This window comes from Nipponia nippon, unplaced genomic scaffold (assembly GCF_047370975.1).
Source record: "Nipponia nippon isolate SJK-2023a ecotype South Korea unplaced genomic scaffold, ASM4737097v1 scaffold_35, whole genome shotgun sequence".
NCBI classification, from domain to species: Eukaryota; Metazoa; Chordata; class Aves; order Pelecaniformes; family Threskiornithidae; genus Nipponia; species Nipponia nippon.
Window position 1 is genome coordinate 805,520 of NW_028262353.1, and position 18,222 is coordinate 823,741.

Here is an 18,222-nt window from a genome sequence, read left to right on the forward strand (position 1 = left end):
GCCCGACATCCTCTGCATCCGTAATAAATGCCACTTGTCCAGAGAATTAATCCGGGCCGGCCCGCAGCCATCCATCTCGGCAGGCGCCGGCACGCCGTGACGGACGGCCCTGCCGCCGGGGCCCCCGCCAGCGCGGGGGGGCACAGCCGGGAGGGGATGCGAATCCCCCCCGGAATCCCCCGGCCGCCCCGTCCCGGGGAATGTCCCCCCGGAGCCGGCTGATGGGCTGCCGCCGTACCCCGCGGCTGAGACCCCGCAGCTCATCACAGCAGTGGCCCGGGTGCAGCCTTGCCCCCGCCGCGGGGCTGGGGCTCAGCATTGGCCCTGGGGGGACTCGGGGTGCAGACGAGCCCCCCCGGCCCCGGCGCGATGCAGCTGCCCCTGGGTGGGACACCCCACCCCGACCCTGTCCCCGTCCCCTCGCTCACCGGGTCCCGAGCCCCCGCTGGCGAGGGGTGGCCGGCTCCAGACCCCCGACCTCCCAGGCCCTGCCAGCGACCTCCCAGTGCCTCCTCACCCATTAGCAGCGGGCGCTAACGAGCGGGGGGCAGGAGGGGAGGGCTGGGGGGCCCGGGAGGTGCTGGGGCAGAGGGGTTGCGCGGGGCGAGAGCAGGGGGCACAGCGAGGGGTGCCCTGGCTGGGGCTGGTGCCCACGGAGGGGGACGTGGCGGTGGCCCCCCGCCGGTGCCGGCGACGCTCTGCCCGCTCGGCCGCTTCTGCCACCCCACAAAAGCTGTCGGGGGGCACCCGAATGGTGCCGGGGGCCCGCGGTGCCACGGGCTCCGTCCAGGGGCGATGCTGCCAGCAGCAGGCCCGCGGCGCTGGCACGTCCCAGGGCATTTCACCGCAGCAGCACCGGGACGGCCTCGGGAGCGTCACCCCCAGCCCGGCCTTGCAGCCCCCTGATCCCCCCCCGCTGCTGGTTTATTGTCGCCATTCAAGGACAATTTTCATCCAATTTCGGCCGGCCCGGCGGCGGGGCTTTATTGCAAACATGCCCTGGATGGAGCGCGCGGCGCCCGGCCGCCTCCAGCCCATCTATATTCATTTGCACAAGGCTCCCTCCCGGCCTGCGCGGCCCGCGCTGACACGCCAATCTGTCTGCCATCCCGGCACGCTGCCGCCATGGGGAGGGAAGCATTCGGCGAAGCCGTGGGGAGAGGAAGGGTGACGTCCCCCCGGCACCGAGGACCATGCACCAGCAGCGGGTGCCATGCAGCAGGCACTGGGGACAATGCACCGGCACTGGGTGCCATGAAGTGGGTGCTAGGGACGATGCACCAGCACCATGCACCAGCACCATGCACCATGCCCCGGGCATGCACGGGGCAGCGCCGGGGCTCAGGGAGCAAGCACTGGGGCCGTGCCGGTGCTGGATGCGACCCTGCGGGGCCACACGCCGCCGCACGAGCTGGCGGGTCCTTGGGGGCCGCAGAGGCAGATGGTGAACGCGGAGTCGCCGGACGGCCGCACCGAAGCCTCCCTCCCCGTGCCGGTGCTGCCGGCCCCGCTGGCTGCCGCGGGGGGGACGGCGGGGACGTGGGGCCGCGGCGTTATGCATTTATTCATGCTCTGCGCCCTGGCACCGCGGCTCTGCCGGCTGCCTCCAGCCCCCACGGCTCGCACCGGGCTCAGCTCCCGGCTCTGGCCCCGGAGCCGCTGGCTCTGCGGTTGGGGACGTGTCCGTCCCCATCGGGGTGGCCGGCAGCACCGTCCTGGGTCCTGCTTGGGGACGATGGGAGCAGCCGGGATGGGGAAACCGAGGCACGGCTCGGCACCGGGAGCCACAAGAGGCTGGGGACGTCCCTGCCATGGCCGCTGCCACCCCCCCAGTGCCGGTGCGGGTGCTCAGCACCGGGGCCAAGCCCAGCCCAGGAGCCAAGGGCAGGATCCGGCCCTGACCCCCCCATCCCTCCTGTCTCCCCGCGGCTGCTCTCGCCGGGGCTGACCTTTCTCACCGCCGCCGCTGCTATTTTTACCCCCGGCCTTGGCCCCCCCCGCCCCGCTGCCAGCAGGGCTGGGGGCAGCCGGGACCCCCAGCGTCCCCTCGCGGCCCCGCGGCCAGGGCCCAGGCACCCGCTCCCCCCAGCCCTCCGTGCCTGCTAATTAGCACTCGGGCTTCCCCTCGCAGCCTGGCTAATTAATTCGCTGTTGCTGCTCATTAGGATCAGCCGGCGGTGGCGGTGGCGGTGGCGGTGGCGGTGGCGGTGGCGGTGGCGGGACTCCGGCGTCCCCAGGGAGCAGCACGGGTGGCATCGGTGGCGCCTGGACCCCATCCCCGTCCCTGCTGGGGCGAGCGGGGGAGATGCTCCGACCGCCGTAATTTGTTGCACAAACATTGCTGGGTTTTTCAGGATTGCATTGATCCTCCTGCATAAAGGGCCCATAAATCCATCCCGTATCCTGGCTGATTGATCGCCGCCCTTTGGAGGGAGCTGGCCAGGCCTGCAAATTTAAAAACTATAGGGATAAATTACACACGCGGTCGCTACGGTGGGAGCATCTCCCCCGCCGGCCCCCCCCGTGCCCCGGCATGCATATGCACACGCATGCAGCGTGCACACACACGCACACGGCACGCCCAGAGCACACACATGCAAGCACAGAGCGCACACACACGGGCAGAGCACACACACGCATGCACTGAGCACACACACATGCACTGAGCATGCACACAGCACACACACACATGCACAGAGCACACACACACGTGCAGAGCACACACACGCATGCACTGAGCACACACACATGCACTGAGCATGCACACAGCACACACACACATGCACAGAGCACACACACACGTGCAGAGCACACACACGCATGCACTGAGCACACACACGCATGCACAGAGCACACACATGCAAGCACAGAGCACACACGCATGCACTGAGCATGCACACAGCACACACACATGCACAGAGCACACACACACGTGCACAGAGCACACACATGCATGCACACAGCACACACACACGCACAGAGCACACACACACGTGCACAGAGCACGCACACAGCGCACAGCACACACATGCACCCCGCCCCTGCACCCCGCAGCTTGCATCCGTGCACGCGCGCAGACGCGGGGGGCCAGCCGCAGACGCCGCAAGCACACGCGTGCACCCCTGCACGCAGCCACGCGTGTGCAAAGCCCCCCCACAGGCCCGTCCCCACCCCAGCAGCTCCGTGCAGGGCCCCCCTCGTCCCGCACCCCCAAGGGACCCCAGCCGTCACCGGCACGGGGCTGGGGGGCTCCTGCCCGGGACCCCTCTTTTCCCCGCTGGTTTTGCGGGCGAGGGCCGGCGGGGGAAGCGGCCCCGCTCCCGGGAGCGCAGAGGCCCGGGCTCCATCCCGCACACCGGAGCGAACGCGGGCAAGGCTGGAAAGCAGCAGCCATGAATCCGGTCCCCGAGCACCCGCTGCGCCGTGGGGAGCCCCGGGGCCGGACCCGCACCCCGCAGCCCCGGCCGCTCGGGCCCCGGGGGCACCGGACCCCCCGAGGGCAGCAGCTCTGTCCCCGGCGCGGGGCTGGGGAGGGACCCCGCGCCCCGGCAGAGCCCCCCCGGCCTGGGGCTCCCCGGCAGCGCCCTGGGGAGGGACCCCCAAAACCGGGCCCGTGGCCGCCAGCCCAGCCCCTGCGTGGGGCGCAGTCGGGGGGGGCCCTGTGCACCCCCGCACCCGCAGCCCCCGTGCCACGCACAGCCGTGCACCCAAAGCCCCCGCTCACGCCCCCGCACCCGCCTTGCACACACACACACATGCACCCAGCACCCCCAGGACCCCCCACCCTCCCCTTGCACGCACACACACGCACCCCCCTGCATCCAGCACCCCCATCCCAGCACCCCCAGCACCCCCCGCCCTCCCCTTGCACACACACGAGCCCTGGCACCCCCACTGCGCCCTGCACACGCACCCCCGTGCACCGACACCCGCCGCCCTGTGCACACCCACCCCTCATCTGTGCCCCCAGCACCCCCTGCACCCCCTCCCCTTGCACACACGCAGCCCCGCGCCCCCCTTGCACACTCACGGAGCTGTGCACATGCACCCCCCCCTTGCACACTCGCTCGCGCCCCCCGGCGCCCCCAGCGCAGCCCTCCCCCCCCGCTCCCGTCCCTCCCCCCGCCCCCGCCGTGCCCGGTGCCGTCGAGCGGGGCGGGCGGAGCGGGGCTGCGGGCGCGGCGCGGCGCGGGCGGCGGCCCCGGCACGTGGCTCCCGGCGCCGCGGGCGGCAGGTACCGGCGGGCACCGGGGGGGGGGCTCCGCCGCGGGCCAGGGGCCGCCCGACCCCGGGGACCCCGAGCGGGGCGCGGGGGCGGCTCCGGGAGAACGGCCCCGGGCGGCGCTGCCCGGCCCCGGCCCCGGTCCCCGCCGGTGCGCACCGGGGAGAGCGCGGCGCGGGGCCGCTCCCGGGGGAGGGGGGGCCGCTCCCGGGGGAGGGGGGGCCGCTCCCGGGGGGCCGCTCCCGGGCAACTTGGCGAGAAGTTGCCCCGCGCCTCGCGGCGGCTCCGTCCCGGCTCCGTCCCGGCTCCATCCCGGCTCCGTTACATCACCAGCTCCCGCACCGGCTCCGGTCCCGGCTGCACCATCGGCTCCGGTCCCGTCTCCAGCACCGGCTCCGGTCCCGGCTGCTGCAGGAGCTCCGCTCTCGACTCCGTCCCCGGCTCCGCTCTCAGCCCCTTCCCCGGCTCCGCTCCCGGCTCCGCCGCCGTCTCGGGTCCCGGCTCCGCTCCCGGTTCCATCATCGGCTCCGGTCTCATCCCTTCAGCAGCGCAAGTCCCGGCTCCATCCGCGGCTCTGCCCCGGCTCCGGCCCCGGCCCCGCTCCCGGTCCCATCCTCGGCCCCAGCCCTGCTGCTGTCCCTGTCCCTGTCCCTGTCCCTGTCCCCATCCCTGTCCCCGTCCCTGTCCCTGTGCCCATCCCTGCTGCTGTTCCCGCTCCCAGCTCCGCTCCCATCCTCGCTCCCAGCCCTGCTGCCGGCTCCATCCCCAGCCCCGCTGCTGTGACCATCCCCATCCTCATCCCCATCCCATCCCCATCCTCATCCCCATCCCCATCCCATCCCCACCCTCATCCCTGTCCCCACCCTCATCCCTGTCCCCATTTCCAGCCCCGTCCCCGCTCCCAGCCCCGTCCCCGCTCCCAGCCCGGTCCCCGCCAGGGCGTGAGGCTCAGTGGGCGGCTGGGTGCCGTCCTCCCCCCGGCACCACCATCGCTCCCAAGGGCGAGGAGGACCTGCTGGCGCTGGCCGCCTCCCGGCTGAGCCGCAGGAAGCGGGTGGCCGGGGCGGCCGTCGGCGTGGCCATGGTGCTGGTGCTGCTGGTGGCCATCCCGCTGCTGGTGCACAGCTCCAAGGCGGCCGCGCACTACGAGATGCTGGGCAGCTGCCGCATGGTCTGCGACCCCTACCCCGGCCCCGAGCTGCCCGCCGCCTCCCCGCCACCCTTCCTGCCCGGCGCCAAGCGCGAACCGGGGCGCAAGGGCCGCGCCGGCGTGCGGGGCCCCCCCGGGCCGCCGGGACCGCGGGGGCCGCCGGGTGAGCCAGGCCGGCCGGGGCCACCAGGGCCACCGGGGCCGGGTCCCGGGGGGTACATCCCCTCCTTCTACAGCCCCAAGATCGCCTTCTACGCGGGGCTGCGGAAGCCCCACGAGGGCTACGAGGTGCTGCGCTTCGACGACGTGGTCACCAACGTGGGCAACTACTACGAGCCCTCCAGCGGGAAGTTCACCTGCCCCCTGCCCGGCATCTACTTCTTCACCTACCACGTCCTCATGCGTGGCGGCGACGGCACCAGCATGTGGGCCGACCTCATGAAGAACGGGCAGGTACGGGCCGGGCCCAGCGCCGCTGCCGGCAGCCCCAGGGCAGCTCCTCCCGGTGTCCCCAGTGCCCCCCACCCCGCTCCCCCCAGCCGCTGCCTCACCCTGTTCCACCCCGGCCCCTCCAGCTCCATTTCTCCGTGCGTCTCCACCGGGCTCCCCCATCCCAGCTCCCTCCATCCCAGCTCCCCCCATCCCAGTTTCCCCATCCCGCTTCCCCTGTCTTGGTTTTCCCATCCTGTTTCCTCCCATCCCGGTTTTCCCATTCCGGTTTCCCTTAATCTCAGTTCCCCCATCCTTGTTCCCCCCATTCCTGATCCCTCATCCTGGCTCCCCCATCCTGGTTCCCCATCCCAGTTCCCCCCACCCCAGTCCCCCCATTCCGTTTCCCCCAATTCCCATCCTCTTCTCCCCATCCCTCTTCCCCCATCTCATTTCCCCCCAGCCCTGGTTCCCCAGCCCTGCTCTCCCCACCCCAGTATCCCCATCTCCCCCCAGCCCATTCCTCCTCCGGCACCATGGAGGGGGTGACTGGGGGAGCCACCCCGCAGCCCCGCACCCGTCCCCACCGCCTGCCTCAGCCCTGGGGACACGGAACCCCCATCCTGGGGCTCCTGCCGCAGGGACGGGGGGGACACGCTCCCCTGGGAGCGCCGGGCTCGGAGCTGGTGGGGAATGGGGTCCGTCAGGGCCAGCTGGGCCAGCTGCCATCACCGGGGGGACAGGCTGTGCCCCCCAGCCGGGACGGCCACCAGCACCGGGGGGACAGGCTGTGCCCCCGGGCCGGGATGGCCACCAGCACCGGGGGGGACAGGCTGTGCCCCCCAGCCGGGACGGCCACCAGCACCGGGGGGACAGGCTGTGCCCCCCAGCCGGGATGGCCACCAGCACCGGGGGGACAGGCTGCGCCCCCCGGCTCATCCCTTTGTTCGCGGAGGCGCAGCCCGGCCGGCAGCTCCTGCGCCGCCTCGCCCCGGACGCTTCCCATTTATTATGGGAGAAACGAGGATCGATCCAGCACGGTCGATGCCGGCTCCGCGGCCCCCCCGAGCATCCCTGGTTCCCGGGGCCGCGCAGGAGCGTGGGGCAGGGAGGGCCCCGGGCTCCCGCAGCGTCTGGGGCACCGGGGTTCTCCAAATCCGGTCCCCAGCGGGTCCTCGGGGCGAGCACCGCCGGTGAGACCCAGCTCCGACAGCCTGCCGCGGGCGTGGGGGGTGGCCCTACCCCGGGGGACCCCAGGGTGGGGGGGGCTCTGTCCCTGTCCCCTCCTGTCACCGCTGCTGGCCGGCAACAGTTAGGGAGCGGGGGGGACGCTGGCTCCCTCGCCCGGTTCTGCCGCAGCCGGGCGGCGTGACCTTGAGCGGCGATGGACGGGGGGCTGAGCGGGCTGGCGGGGGGCCAGAGCAGCTCAGCCCCCCCGTTCCCAGCCCCGCACGCCGCTCCCAGGCTCCCCCAGGGGCGGGGGGGGTCCCTGACGGCCATTCCCCCCAGGTGCGGGCCAGCGCCATCGCACAGGATGCGGACCAGAACTACGACTACGCCAGCAACAGCGTCATCCTGCACCTGGACGTGGGCGACGAGGTCTTCGTCAAGCTGGACGGCGGCAAAGTGCACGGCGGCAACACCAACAAGTACAGCACCTTCTCCGGCTTCATCATCTACCCCGACTGAGCCCCCCGCCCCAGCGCGGGGCCGGGGCTGCGGGGCCGGGGTCCCGGCTCCCGCTGGCGTGACCGTCCCCCGCGACAGCGCTGGGTGCGACGACACCCGCGGGGACGCGCGTGCCCCCGCCGCCCCGCGCACACGCGCCCCCGGCTCCTCCACGCCACCCACCCACAGTCACCCCCACACCCCCCCAGTGCCCCCCCCCCCCGCATGCCAGCACCCCCAAAGGGCGTCGGGGTGTCCCGGTGCTGTCCCCATCGCCGGGGATCCCCCGGCCCCGCGGCCGATCGCTGGGCTCCGTGTTCCCCCCAATAAAACACTCGGGGTTTGGGTGCGCAGCTGCTGCCTTCGCCTCCGGGGGGGCGGAGGGGACCCCTGGGGACGGGGGGGGACGGGGACCCCCAGGGAGGGCGCTGGGCCACCATCGCTCCTGGGTGCTGGCCCTGCTTGTCCCCTGTCCTCGCAGCGGGGTCGAGCTCCGGGCCCCTGGTGGGGACCCTCATTGTCACCTTCCCCCCCCCGCTGCCACTGGGGACAGCGGCAGCCCCCCCGCCACGCACACGGGCGCGCAGGGCGCAGGCCACCCCCGCGACGGGGACACGCTGGGGACAGCGCCTGCCCCGGGGTCCGGGGTCCCGGGGGGGAGCGGAGCGGCGGGGTCGCCCCCGCCCGAGCCCTGCGGCCGCCGTGGCCGCGGGCCGGTGCTGCCATCGCGTGGCCAGTGGCCGGGAGGACACGGCTACCGCCGGCCGGGGGGGGCGGCAGCCTGGGGACCCCCGGGAGGGGCTGGCGGGGTGGGGGCTCAGCGCCCCAGAGACCCCACGAGGTGCCCAGTGTCCGGGGGGTCGGGGTCCCGGCTGCCCCCGGGGGCGGCCGCGGGGAGTGGGATCCCGCCTCCCCAGGGTGCCCCCCCCCCCGGGCCACCCCCCCACTCTCAACCCCCCCCATGGTGTCCCAGCCCTCTCCCCAACTGGCCCCCACCCCGCTCCCAGGGTCCCTCCCTGACCCCAGGATCCCCACCCCCCCCGCCCCCCCCCCCAGCCCCAGGGCCCCCCCCCCCCACCCCCCCAGCACGGTGGGTGCCTGGGGAGACACCGGGAAGAGCCGGTGCTGCCACCTCGGGGTCCCACTGGCCCTCGTCCCCCCTAAGGTCTTGCACCACACTCTCCTCCTGGGGGGGCCCCCCTCCTCCCCAGGGCCCCCCCAACCCCCCTGGCCTGGGTCATGCCCCCCCCCCCCCCAGTTTCAATTCCCAGGGTGCCCCCATCTCCCCAGGCACCTCCCTGCCCCCAATCCCCCCCCCCCCACCATTGCCGGAGCCTGGGGAGGCACTGGGAAGAGCCGGCGCCTCCTTCACCGTCACCTTGGGGTCTTTGCCCCCCCCAAAGAGCTGCACCCCAACCCCTCCCTGGGGAAGCCCCCCCAGTCAGGGCAGGCAGGGGCCCCCCCCTCTCCTGAGCCCTGGGGGGGGGGGGGGGGAACAGGGGGCCGAGAAGGGCTCTGCACCCCCCAGCGCTCCCAGGCTGGGCCTGGATCCCCCCCGACCCCCGAGCTGTCAGGCGCCTGGTGGGCGGCCACCCCCGGGCCTGGCCCCCACCCCCGGCACGGCCCCTGCAGCCCCCCACCCCCAGCTGCCTTCACGCAGCCCCGGGTGCCCCCCACGGCCGACGCACGGGACCCGGCCGCGTCCTCACCACAGCCTTTATTTGCTGCTCAAGCAGGATGGGGACATGGGGGGCAGCCCCCCGAGCCCCCCCAGCAGCACCCGGGAGCCACCGGAGCCCCCAGACCCTGTCGGCAGGAGGGGACCCGGGGCCCCCCAGCCGCGGGCAGCACGGGAGACATTCGATAAACGTTCAACGCAACCGAGGTTGCAGCAGGGAGAGAAATAGAGGCGATAAATAGCAATAAATAGAGGGGGGGCACAAGGCACCGGGCTGCGGCGCAGCTTCGCGTCGCGGCGCTGGGGAGGGGGCAGCTGGCCCCACGCTCTGCCCCCAGCCCCACGCTCTGGCCCCGGCCCGCAGCGGGGTCCGGCGAAGCCCCCCCAGCCGCCGCCCCGGGGGTCCGGGCAGCGCAGCCTGGGGGCCGGGGCGCGGGTCCCCTCCGTCACTTCCCCGGCTCCGCTCGCTCCTTGTGGGACTCCGTCACCACCTGCTGTGGGGGGAGAAGGGGGGGTCAGCCCAGCCCCCCCAGGCGGGGACCCCCCGGGCCTGCAGCCCCCAGCCCCCACCTGCCCGTCCCGCGTCTCGATGGTTTTGATGAGCACCATCCTCCGCGCCGGGCTCTCCGCAGGCTGCGGCTCCAGCACTGGGGCAGAGAGAGGCCGTCAGCCCCCCTGTCCCCCCCCGGGGTGCGGGTGGGTGCGAGGCCACCCTGGGCAGGGGCACGGGGACCCCCGGCCCCCCCCTCACCTGAGCTTCTCATGCTGAAGGAGGTGGCGGGGTGCGGGGGGACGGTGATCCTGGGGGGGGGGGGAGAGGGGGAGGGGGGTCAGGGGCTCCCGGGCATCGCTGGTGACCCTGACCCTTCCACACCATGGAGCGGGTGACCCCCATCGCGGTTAACCTGTGCCGGGCCGGCGGTGGGCTGTGCCCGCAGGCTGCCGAGCCGGCGGCAGCTCCCCCGCCATCACGCCCTCCCTGGCCTTGCCTTTATCGCGCTGGCAAGAAGCTCCCGTGGGAACGCTGTTTGCCCGCGGCATCGGTGCCCAGAGCTGCCTCCTTGCAAGCAAACCCCGTAACAACCGGGCTGACCCAGCGGGGGGGACCCCCTGCACCCCGGCAGCGACGGGGCCGCGAGGCCGCGCGCGCTGGCCTCCCCTCGCCGGGCAGGGCAGCCTCACCGGCTCTCCTCGCCCTCCAGCAGCTTGCGGTACGTGGCGATCTCGATGTCCAGGGCCATCTTGACGTTGAGCAGGTCCTGGTACTCGCGCAGGTGCCGCGCCATCTCCTCCTTCATCTGCTGGATCTCCTGCTCCAGCCTCCCCACCACGTCCTGGTAGCTCCCGATCTCCTCCCCGAACTCGTCCTCCATCTCCTGCATCTGCCGCTGCAGCGCCTCGTTCTGCGGGGGGAGAGGGGGCCGCGTGGGGCCGGGGCTCGGTGCCTGCGTCCCCCCCGGAGCCCCCCGCCCCGGCTCTCACCATGCCCTTCAGCCCGTCCACCTCGCAGGTGAGGCTCTGGATCTGCCGCCGGGACTCATTCATCTCCTGCTTGGCCAGCCGCAGCGCCTCGTGGTTGCGGTTGGCTGCGTCCGAGAGGTCGGCAAACTGCGGGGGCCGGGGGAGTCAGGGCTGCCGGGGCCCCCCGGCCCCCCGGGCGCCCCCAGCCCCGGGTACCTTCGACTTGTACCACTCCTCGGCCTCCTGCAGGTTCTTCACGGCGATGCTCTCGTACTGGGTGCGGATCTCCCGCAGCGCGGCCGTCAGCTCCGGCTTGCGGACCTCCACCTCCACCGGCACCGCCGGGCTCGGGGCGCTCACCTCCAGGTCCCGCAGCTCCTGCGCGGGCGCGCGGGCCGTCACGCCGCGGCACACGGACCCGGCCCGCTCCCCGCCACCCCGGCCCCCCCGGCCCCCCACCTCCTCATGCAGCTTCCTGAGGAAGCCGATCTCGTCCATCAGCAGCTCGACCCTGCGCTCCAGCTCCAGGCGGGACAGCGTGGCGTCGTCCACGTCCTGCGGGGAGAGGCCAGGCCGAGCTGCGGGGCAGCGCGGAGGGGATGGGGCCCCCCGGGAACCCCCCCGGGGCGGTGCAGGATGGGGAGCGCCGGGTGCACGGGGCGTCGCTGGGGCCTTCGTAGGGTGGGAGCCTCACCAGCCGGCACCACACGGAGGGGACGGGGAACGGGGACCACACGGGGGGGACGGGGAACGGGCACCGCACCTTGCGGAACAGCACCAGGCTCTTCTCCGCATCCTCCCGTTTCTGCGTCTCGTCCTCCAGCCTGGGGAGAGCAGGGGTGAGGAGGAGGCGGGGGCCAGGGTGCAGCCCCCCGCCCCGTGCCTCCTGCTGCCCGGGCCCCCCGCCCTGCCGCAGCCCCCCGTGTGCTGCAGGCCCACGGGGATGGGGGGGGGGAGGAGCCCCCAGCCCGGGAAGGGGCAGCCCTGGGGTCCCTGTCCCCGCACAGCCAGGGCAGGACCAGCCCCTCCCGCAGGACCCCCAGATGCTGGGGACCCCACCCGGGCCCCGTCACACCGCCCCGGGGCCACGACCCCCCTGCAGCCTCCCCGGCGGGGTCCAGCCCTGCCCCGGCCCCATCTCCCCCCAGTGCTCGTCCCAGTCCACGCCCAGTGCCCCCACCCCGCCGTGCCCCGCCCTTCCGCAGAGCCCTGCTCTCCCAGTCCCTCCCAGTCCCCACCCAGTGCCCCCCGTGCATCCCAGCTGCTTTCTCCGGCGTCTGCTGGGCGCATCCCCGGCCCCCTCCCCACTTCACGCCCGCTCCCTCCCCAGTGCCCCCGGGGCATCCCCGGGCCCTGTCACCCCCACGTCCCCCGGGGCATCCCCTGTCCCCTCCCGGTGCACCCCTCATCCCGGTGCACCCCCCGGCCCGGTGCATCCCCCGTGCACCCCTCATCCCGGTGCATCCCCCGTCCCCATCCCGGCGCACCCCCCATCCCGGCGCACCCCCCGGCCCCGCCGCCCACCCACCGCCGCCGCAGGGCCGCCAGGTCGCCGGCCAGCCCATCTCGCTCGGCCTGGAGCCGGTCCCGGTCGCGGCCGAGGCGCTGCAGCCGCTCCCGCAGCCCCCGCAGCTCCCCCTGCACCAGCCCCGCCGTGCGGGGCGCGGCGGCGGCGGCGGCGCGGCCCAGGGCGGCTCGCAGGGCCCCGTTCTGCCGCTCCAACGCCCGCACCCGCTCCAGGAAAGCGGCGAAACGATCGTTCAGCGCCGCCAGCTCCTCCCGCTCCGCGCTCCGCGCCGCCGCCGCCAGCCGCCCCGCAGCCGCGGGGATGGGCGGCGGCGGAGCCCCGAGGGGGCGGCGCGGGGGGGGGGCGCGGGCGCCGCGGCTCATGGCGGTACCGGGAGGGCGGCGGCTGCCGGTACCGGCTGTTTATAGCGGGCAGCGGCTCCGCCCCGCCGGGGGGACCCGGGGGTGCGGGAGCGAGGGGAGGGGTCTCCCGGCCGGGGGGAGGACCGGGGGCTGCGGGTGTCCCCTCGGGGGGGGGAGGGGGGCCGGGAGGGGCCGGGGACCCCCCTCGGGGTGCAGGGTGGGGGCTGCAGGGTGGGGGGCTGCAGGGCCCCCTCGGGATGTGGGGTGGGGGCTGCAGGGCCCCCTCGGGCTGCGGGGTGGGGGGCTGCGGGGTGGGGGCTGCAGGGCCCCCCCCTCGGGGGTGCAGGCAGAGGAGCCTGGTGGCCCCAGGGGCGGCGGGCAGCGGGGCCGGGGGGGCCGGGGGGCCCAGACCCCCACTGGGGCGGAGGGAGAGGGGCTGGGCAGCACCGGGGCTCCCCCTGCCAGGATGCAGGAGGGGGCTGGGGGACCCCGCGGGGCTCAGGACAGTACCGGGGGGTGCGGGGTCCCCCCCAAGCAGCACGGGGAGAGGGGGTGCAGACCCCCCCACTGGGATGCAGCAAGGGGCTGGGGGCTGCAGGGTGAGGCCCATCCTCACCCCCTGCTGCGGGGCTCAGCAGAGCCCCCTCCCCAGCTGGGTCCCATCCTGCCCAGGGCGCTCAGCCCCAGGGAGCGGGCGATGGGGGCCCGTCCCATGCCAGCCCCCAGGACGGGGGCCCTGTCCCCCCCCCCGTTTTGGAGGGACAGCGGTGACACGGCTCACGATGGCCTCAGGCCCCCCCTTCCCGCGCAGCGCTTACAGGAAGGGGTCGGTGCCCTGCCCGGGGGGGTCCCCTCCCGCCCAGGACCCCCCCAGCGCTGCGGAGCGCAGCGCAGCGACCAGCGCCATGCCAGGAGCCGCGCCACGCCACGTACTGCCCGTCTGCACTGGCCGTGCCTGGGGCCGCATCCTGCCCACGCACCCGGGGCTGGGGCCGGGGGGCGTCTGCTGGGGCAGCGGGGGCTCCCAGCCCCCTGGGGGCTCTTCCCAGGGGTCCTCAGCCCCCCGGGCACGCACCCATGTGACAGGGAGCCCTGGGGACAATAGTGGGGGGACACAGACCCCCCCCAGGGAAGGCAGCCCAGCAGGGCAGAGCCAGCGCGCAGCACAGGACCCAGCCGAGGGACCCCAGGCCCCCGCAGCCCCCCCAGCCCAGCCCCTGGGCCAGCTGGCAGCAGGACCTGGCCACCAGCCCAGGCCAGCTCGGCCCAGCCTGGACCCCCCCCTCCTCGGGACGTCCCCCCGGGTCACCGCGGCGCAGATCCTGCTGGGACAATCACCGAGGCCAGCGTGGAAAGAGCGATTTTAATGAACAGCACCACAGTGTGACCGGCGGAAGAGACAAGGCGCTAGTATTCCTCCCCGTCCTCCTCGCCCTCCACGCTGTCGGCCCCCACCTCCTCGTAATCCTTCTCCAGGGCGGCCATGTCCTCCCGCGCCTCCGAGAACTCCCCCTCCTCCATGCCCTCCCCCACGTACCAGTGCACGAACGCCCGCTTGGCGTACATCAGGTCAAACTTGTGGTCCAGGCGGGCCCAGGCCTCGGCGATGGCCGTGGTGTTGCTCAGCATGCACACGGCGCGCTGCACCTTGGCCAGGTCCCCCCCGGGCACCACCGTCGGCGGCTGGTAGTTGATGCCCACCTTGAAACCGGTAGGGCACCAGTCCACGAACTGGATGGTGCGCTTGGTCTTGATGGTGGCGATGGCGGCGTTGACATCCTTGGGCACCACGTCCCCGCGGTACAGCAGGCAGCACGCCATGTACTTGCCGTGCCGCGGGTCGCACTTCACCATCTGGTTGGCTGGCTCAAAGCAGGCGTTGGTGATCTCCGCCACCGAGAGCTGCTCGTGGTAAGCCTTCTCGGCCGAGATGACGGGGGCGTAGGTGGCCAGCGGGAAGTGGATGCGGGGGTACGGCACCAGGTTGGTCTGGAACTCCGTCAGGTCGACGTTCAGGGCCCCGTCGAAGCGCAGGGAGGCCGTGATGGAGGACACGATCTGGCTGATGAGGCGGTTGAGGTTGGTGTAGGTGGGCCTCTCGATGTCCAGGTTGCGGCGGCAGATGTCGTAGATGGCCTCGTTGTCCACCATGAAGGCGCAGTCGGAGTGCTCCAGGGTGGTGTGGGTGGTGAGGATGGAGTTGTAGGGCTCCACCACGGCCGTGGAGACCTGCGGGGCCGGGTAGATGGAGAACTCCAGCTTGGACTTCTTGCCGTAGTCGACGGAGAGGCGCTCCATGAGCAGGGAGGTGAAGCCGGAGCCGGTGCCGCCCCCGAAGCTGTGGAAGACCAGGAAGCCCTGCAGCCCCGTGCACTGGTCAGCCTGTTGGGAGAGACCCCAGCGGGGCCCGGAGCAGGTCAGCCATGCCTTCGCACCCTCGTGCGCCCCGGGATGGCCCCGGCAGCAGCCACCCGTCCCACGCAAGCCCATGGGCAGCCAGCTCAGCCTTTGATGTGCCGGGAGCTCCCCGAGCGGAGCCGGCGGCACAGCAGGTCCGGCCAGCCCCGGCGCCAGCCCCAGCGTGGGAACCAGAGGTTCAAAGAGCTCGGGCAGCCACACCAGTCAAACCAGTGCTGCACCAGCACCCAAAGCAGGGCTGCGCAGCCCCCTCTGCCCCGGGCATGGGGCTTCCCGTCCTCCTCCGCTCCACAGCCGGGCTGGGCACCGGGCTGGGCCAGGGCCGGGCTGCCCCCAGGGCAGCAGTGTCGCCTGTGGGCACGGGGGACAGCCCAGACCTGCCACCCACACCCCGGGGCAGCCCCACCTTCTGTCCCAAAGTGCTGATGGGGCAAGAAGGACCTGCTGGTCACCTTCCCAGGGACACCGGCTTCCTGGTGTCCCCAGCCACCCCCTGGGGACGGACCCACCCCGCGAGCCCCCACGGGACGCTCACCAGCTTGCGGATGCGGTCGAGGACCAGGTCGATGATCTCCTTCCCGATGGTGTAGTGCCCGCGGGCGTAGTTGTTGGCCGCATCCTCCTTGCCCGTGATCAGCTGCTCGGGGTGGAAGAGCTGCCGGTACGTCCCGGTGCGCACCTCGTCTGCGGGGAGAGCCCGCCCGCCCCGTTAGCGCCCGGCGCCCCTTGACGCCGGGCGCGCCCTTGGCGCCGGCTGCCCCCCGGCCCCCCGCGCTCACCGATCACCGTGGGCTCCAGGTCCACGAAGACGGCGCGGGGCACGTGCTTGCCGGCCCCCGTCTCGCTGAAGAAGGTGTTGAAGGAGTCGTCCCCCCCGCCGATGGTCTTGTCGCTGGGCATCTGCCCGTCGGGCTGGATGCCGTGCTCCAGGCAGTACAGCTCCCAGCAGGCGTTGCCGATCTGCACGCCCGCTTGGCCCACGTGGATGGAGATGCACTCGCGCTGCGGGGGCACGGGGGGATCGGGCTCAGCGGGGCGCAGCCCCCACCCCAACGCCGGTCACCCCCCCACTTCCCCGGAGCTGGGGCTCCCCAGGGTTATTCCCAGTCCCCACCATTCCCACTTCCCACCACCCAAGGCCTGTACTGGGACAGGGACAGCTTCAGCCCCCTCCCCACGGGGCTGCCCACCCCCCCCAGCCGGCCCCACTCGGGACCAGGGCAAACTCCGTGGGCCGGGCAGAGCCTCCCCCATTGCGGCTGGGGTGAGCGCGGGGGCTGCCCCCGCCACGGCCCCACGCTGCCGTGGCTCGCTCCCATTCCCAGGGAGAGGCGGCAGGGGGGTCCCCCCAGCACCCCCCCACGGAGCAGGGTCCCCTCCCGGCTCGGGCAGCCCCAGGGGTGGCCGTGGGGACGTGTCCAGGACCAGCGTGGGAGCCCGGGCCACCCCGGCGTGTCCCCACGCAGGGGGGCAGGGAGCACCCAGGGCAGCGAGCCCCGGCCGGGGGGGACCATGGCTCCAGCCCCCCGCCCCACACTGGGGGCACACGGAGCCCCCCGTCCTCCCCCCTCAGGGCCTGCAAATGCTCAGCGGCCCCACGGGACGTCCCGGACACGCGAGGAACCTTCACACATCCCCCCCCACGCCGGACCGCAGCCCCACGGACACGGGGGGACCCGGCACCCCCCTACCCCTCAGCCCCACGCGTTGCCCCGGGGGGTCCCACGCCCCCCCAGGGGGTCCCACGCGTGTCCGTCCCCCCCCGACCCTCACCATGGCCGCTCGCTGCCCAAACCGGTTACGGAGCTGCCGAGGAGGGAGGCGAGGGGCGCCCGGCGGGGCCCCCCGATATACCCCGGGGGCGGGGCCTCCCGAGGGGCGGGGATCGGTGGGCGGGGCTCCAGCCACGCCCCCGCCACGCCCTCGCCGCCCGACCACACCCTCGCCGCCCCGCCTCGATTCCGATTGGCCGGTTCGAAAGCCGGCCAGGGTGCGTAGGCGGTGACGTCGGCGGAGTGGAATGCGGAGGGCGAGGGGCGGGGCGAAGGGCGGGGCATGGGGCAGGAGGGGCGGGGGCGTTAGGGGTGGGGGCTTTAGGGGGGCATCGGGGGGCTTTAGGGAGGCTTTAGGGGGCATTGGGGGCTTTTAGGGGGGCTTTAGGGGGCTTTAGGGGGCTTTATGGAGGTTTTAGGGGGCATGAGGGGGGCTTTAGGGGTGGGGGGCATTGGGGAGCTTTAGGGAGGCTTTAGGGGGCATTAGGGGATTTTAGGGGGGCTTTAGGGGCAGGTGGGGCTGTGTGGGGTATTAGGGTCGGGGGGGTTCAGCAGGAGGGGTCCCTGCACCCCCCGGCCGCAGCCCCAGACCCGGGCTCTGCCCAGGGAGCGCCACGGCCCGGCCTGGGCTGGGGGCCACGGGGGTCCAGCGGTCCCCGTCCCGGTCCCGTCCCCATCCCGTCCCCGTCCCGGTCCCGGTCCCGTTCCCGTGGGAAGCCCCGCGGGCCCCCGCCGCGCCGGCTCCTGCGCCCGGCCGCCGCCCGGGTTCCCCGCCAGCCCCTGGGGCGGCTCCGCGGGGGAACCCACGCAGGGACGGGTCCTGCGGGGCGGGGGGGCCACCCCACGCTCGCCCCCCCGGGGAGCAGCGCCCCGGGCCCCCCCTGCCCTGGGCTGGGGCGAGCGCGGGTCGGGGCCACGCTCCAGGGCCGGAGATGGGTGTGGGGACGGCGTGGGGACACGGGCGGCCCCAGCGACCCCCACCCCTGCAGTGGGGTCTCTCCCTCGGTGTCCCCCCCGGCAGAGGGACCCTGTCCCCATGCAGGGCCGGTGGGCAAAGAGCCGGGGGTGGGGGGACCAGGACGCCCCCGGGGGACCCGCCACGGCCATGCCCCCCTGCCCCGGGGGGGCTCCTGGCAGGGCCGAGAGCGGCGTGTCCCTGCGGGGCCACCGTGTCCCCCCCGTGCGCCCCGGGGTCCCTGTCCCCCCCCCGTCCCCCTCTGTGCCCCCTCGCCCCAGGGCTGCACCCAGCCCCCACCGCACAGCACCCTGCACCACGGCTGAGCCGGGGCCCCCAGGGCTCCCCCGGGCTCCCCCGTGCCCCCCCACTCCTGGGCTCCCCGCTGTCCCCCCACCCCCTGGGCTCCCCCGTGTACCCCCACTCCTGGGCTCCCCGGTGTCCCCCCACCCCCTGGGCTCCCCCGTGTCCCCCCACTCCTGGGCACCCCCGTGTCCCCCCGCCCCCTGGGCTCCCCCGTATCCCCCCACCCCCTGGGCTCCCCTGTGTCCCCCCACTCCTGGGCTCCCCGCTGTCCCCCCGCCCCCTGGGCACCCCCGT

General features: G+C 74.2%; 3 protein-coding genes across 3 annotated transcripts; 1 reads left to right on the forward strand and 2 right to left on the reverse strand.

Annotated features, from left to right (window-relative positions):
• The first annotated feature begins 5,303 nt into the window (after positions 1 to 5,303).
• Positions 5,304 to 7,490, forward strand: C1QL4 (complement C1q like 4). Its single transcript, XM_087771486.1, has 2 exons — positions 5,304 to 5,825; positions 7,311 to 7,490. Exons 1-2 carry the CDS (start codon positions 5,304 to 5,306, stop codon positions 7,488 to 7,490), a joined length of 702 nt encoding a protein of 233 aa, XP_087627612.1.
• A 1,963-nt stretch (positions 7,491 to 9,453) lies between these two features.
• Positions 9,454 to 12,498, reverse strand: PRPH (peripherin). Its single transcript, XM_087771852.1, has 9 exons — positions 12,137 to 12,498; positions 11,372 to 11,432; positions 11,068 to 11,163; positions 10,825 to 10,986; positions 10,630 to 10,755; positions 10,330 to 10,550; positions 9,899 to 9,948; positions 9,718 to 9,794; positions 9,454 to 9,641 (listed from the first exon to the last, which is right to left on the reverse strand). Exons 1-9 carry the CDS (start codon positions 12,496 to 12,498, stop codon positions 9,594 to 9,596), a joined length of 1,203 nt encoding a protein of 400 aa, XP_087627978.1. The 3' UTR covers positions 9,454 to 9,593.
• A 1,386-nt stretch (positions 12,499 to 13,884) lies between these two features.
• On the reverse strand, positions 13,885 to 15,896 carry LOC104021462 (tubulin alpha-1C chain). The gene is made up of 3 exons (XM_087771516.1): positions 15,675 to 15,896; positions 15,431 to 15,579; positions 13,885 to 14,859 (listed from the first exon to the last, which is right to left on the reverse strand). The coding sequence occupies exons 1-3, from the start codon at positions 15,793 to 15,795 to the stop codon at positions 13,885 to 13,887; spliced, it is 1,245 nt and encodes a 414-aa protein (XP_087627642.1). The 5' UTR covers positions 15,796 to 15,896.
• Between the last annotated feature and the right edge of the window lie 2,326 nt (positions 15,897 to 18,222).

What these genes read in the sequence shown, in the direction of transcription:
- PRPH (XM_087771852.1), bottom strand. Translation starts at nt 12,498, where the DNA reads ATGAGCCGCGGCGCCCGCGCCCCCCCCCCGCGCCGCCCCCTCGGGGCT. An exon ending in GCCTGGTGCTGTTCCGCAAG is followed by an intron (nt 11,164 to 11,371) that starts GTGCGGTGCCCG and finishes CTCTCCCCGCAG; the next exon opens with GACGTGGACGACGCCACGCT. An exon ending in CTGGAGGGCGAGGAGAGCCG is followed by an intron (nt 9,949 to 10,329) that starts GTGAGGCTGCCC and finishes CCCCCCCCCCAG; the next exon opens with GATCACCGTCCCCCCGCACC.
- LOC104021462 (XM_087771516.1), bottom strand. Translation starts at nt 15,795, where the DNA reads ATGCCCAGCGACAAGACCATCGGCGGGGGGGACGACTCCTTCAACACC. An exon ending in CCTGGAGCCCACGGTGATCG is followed by an intron (nt 15,580 to 15,674) that starts GTGAGCGCGGGG and finishes CTCTCCCCGCAG; the next exon opens with ACGAGGTGCGCACCGGGACG. An exon ending in TCGACCGCATCCGCAAGCTG is followed by an intron (nt 14,860 to 15,430) that starts GTGAGCGTCCCG and finishes CTCTCCCAACAG; the next exon opens with GCTGACCAGTGCACGGGGCT.
- C1QL4 (XM_087771486.1), top strand. Translation starts at nt 5,304, where the DNA reads ATGGTGCTGGTGCTGCTGGTGGCCATCCCGCTGCTGGTGCACAGCTCC. An exon ending in ACCTCATGAAGAACGGGCAG is followed by an intron (nt 5,826 to 7,310) that starts GTACGGGCCGGG and finishes CATTCCCCCCAG; the next exon opens with GTGCGGGCCAGCGCCATCGC.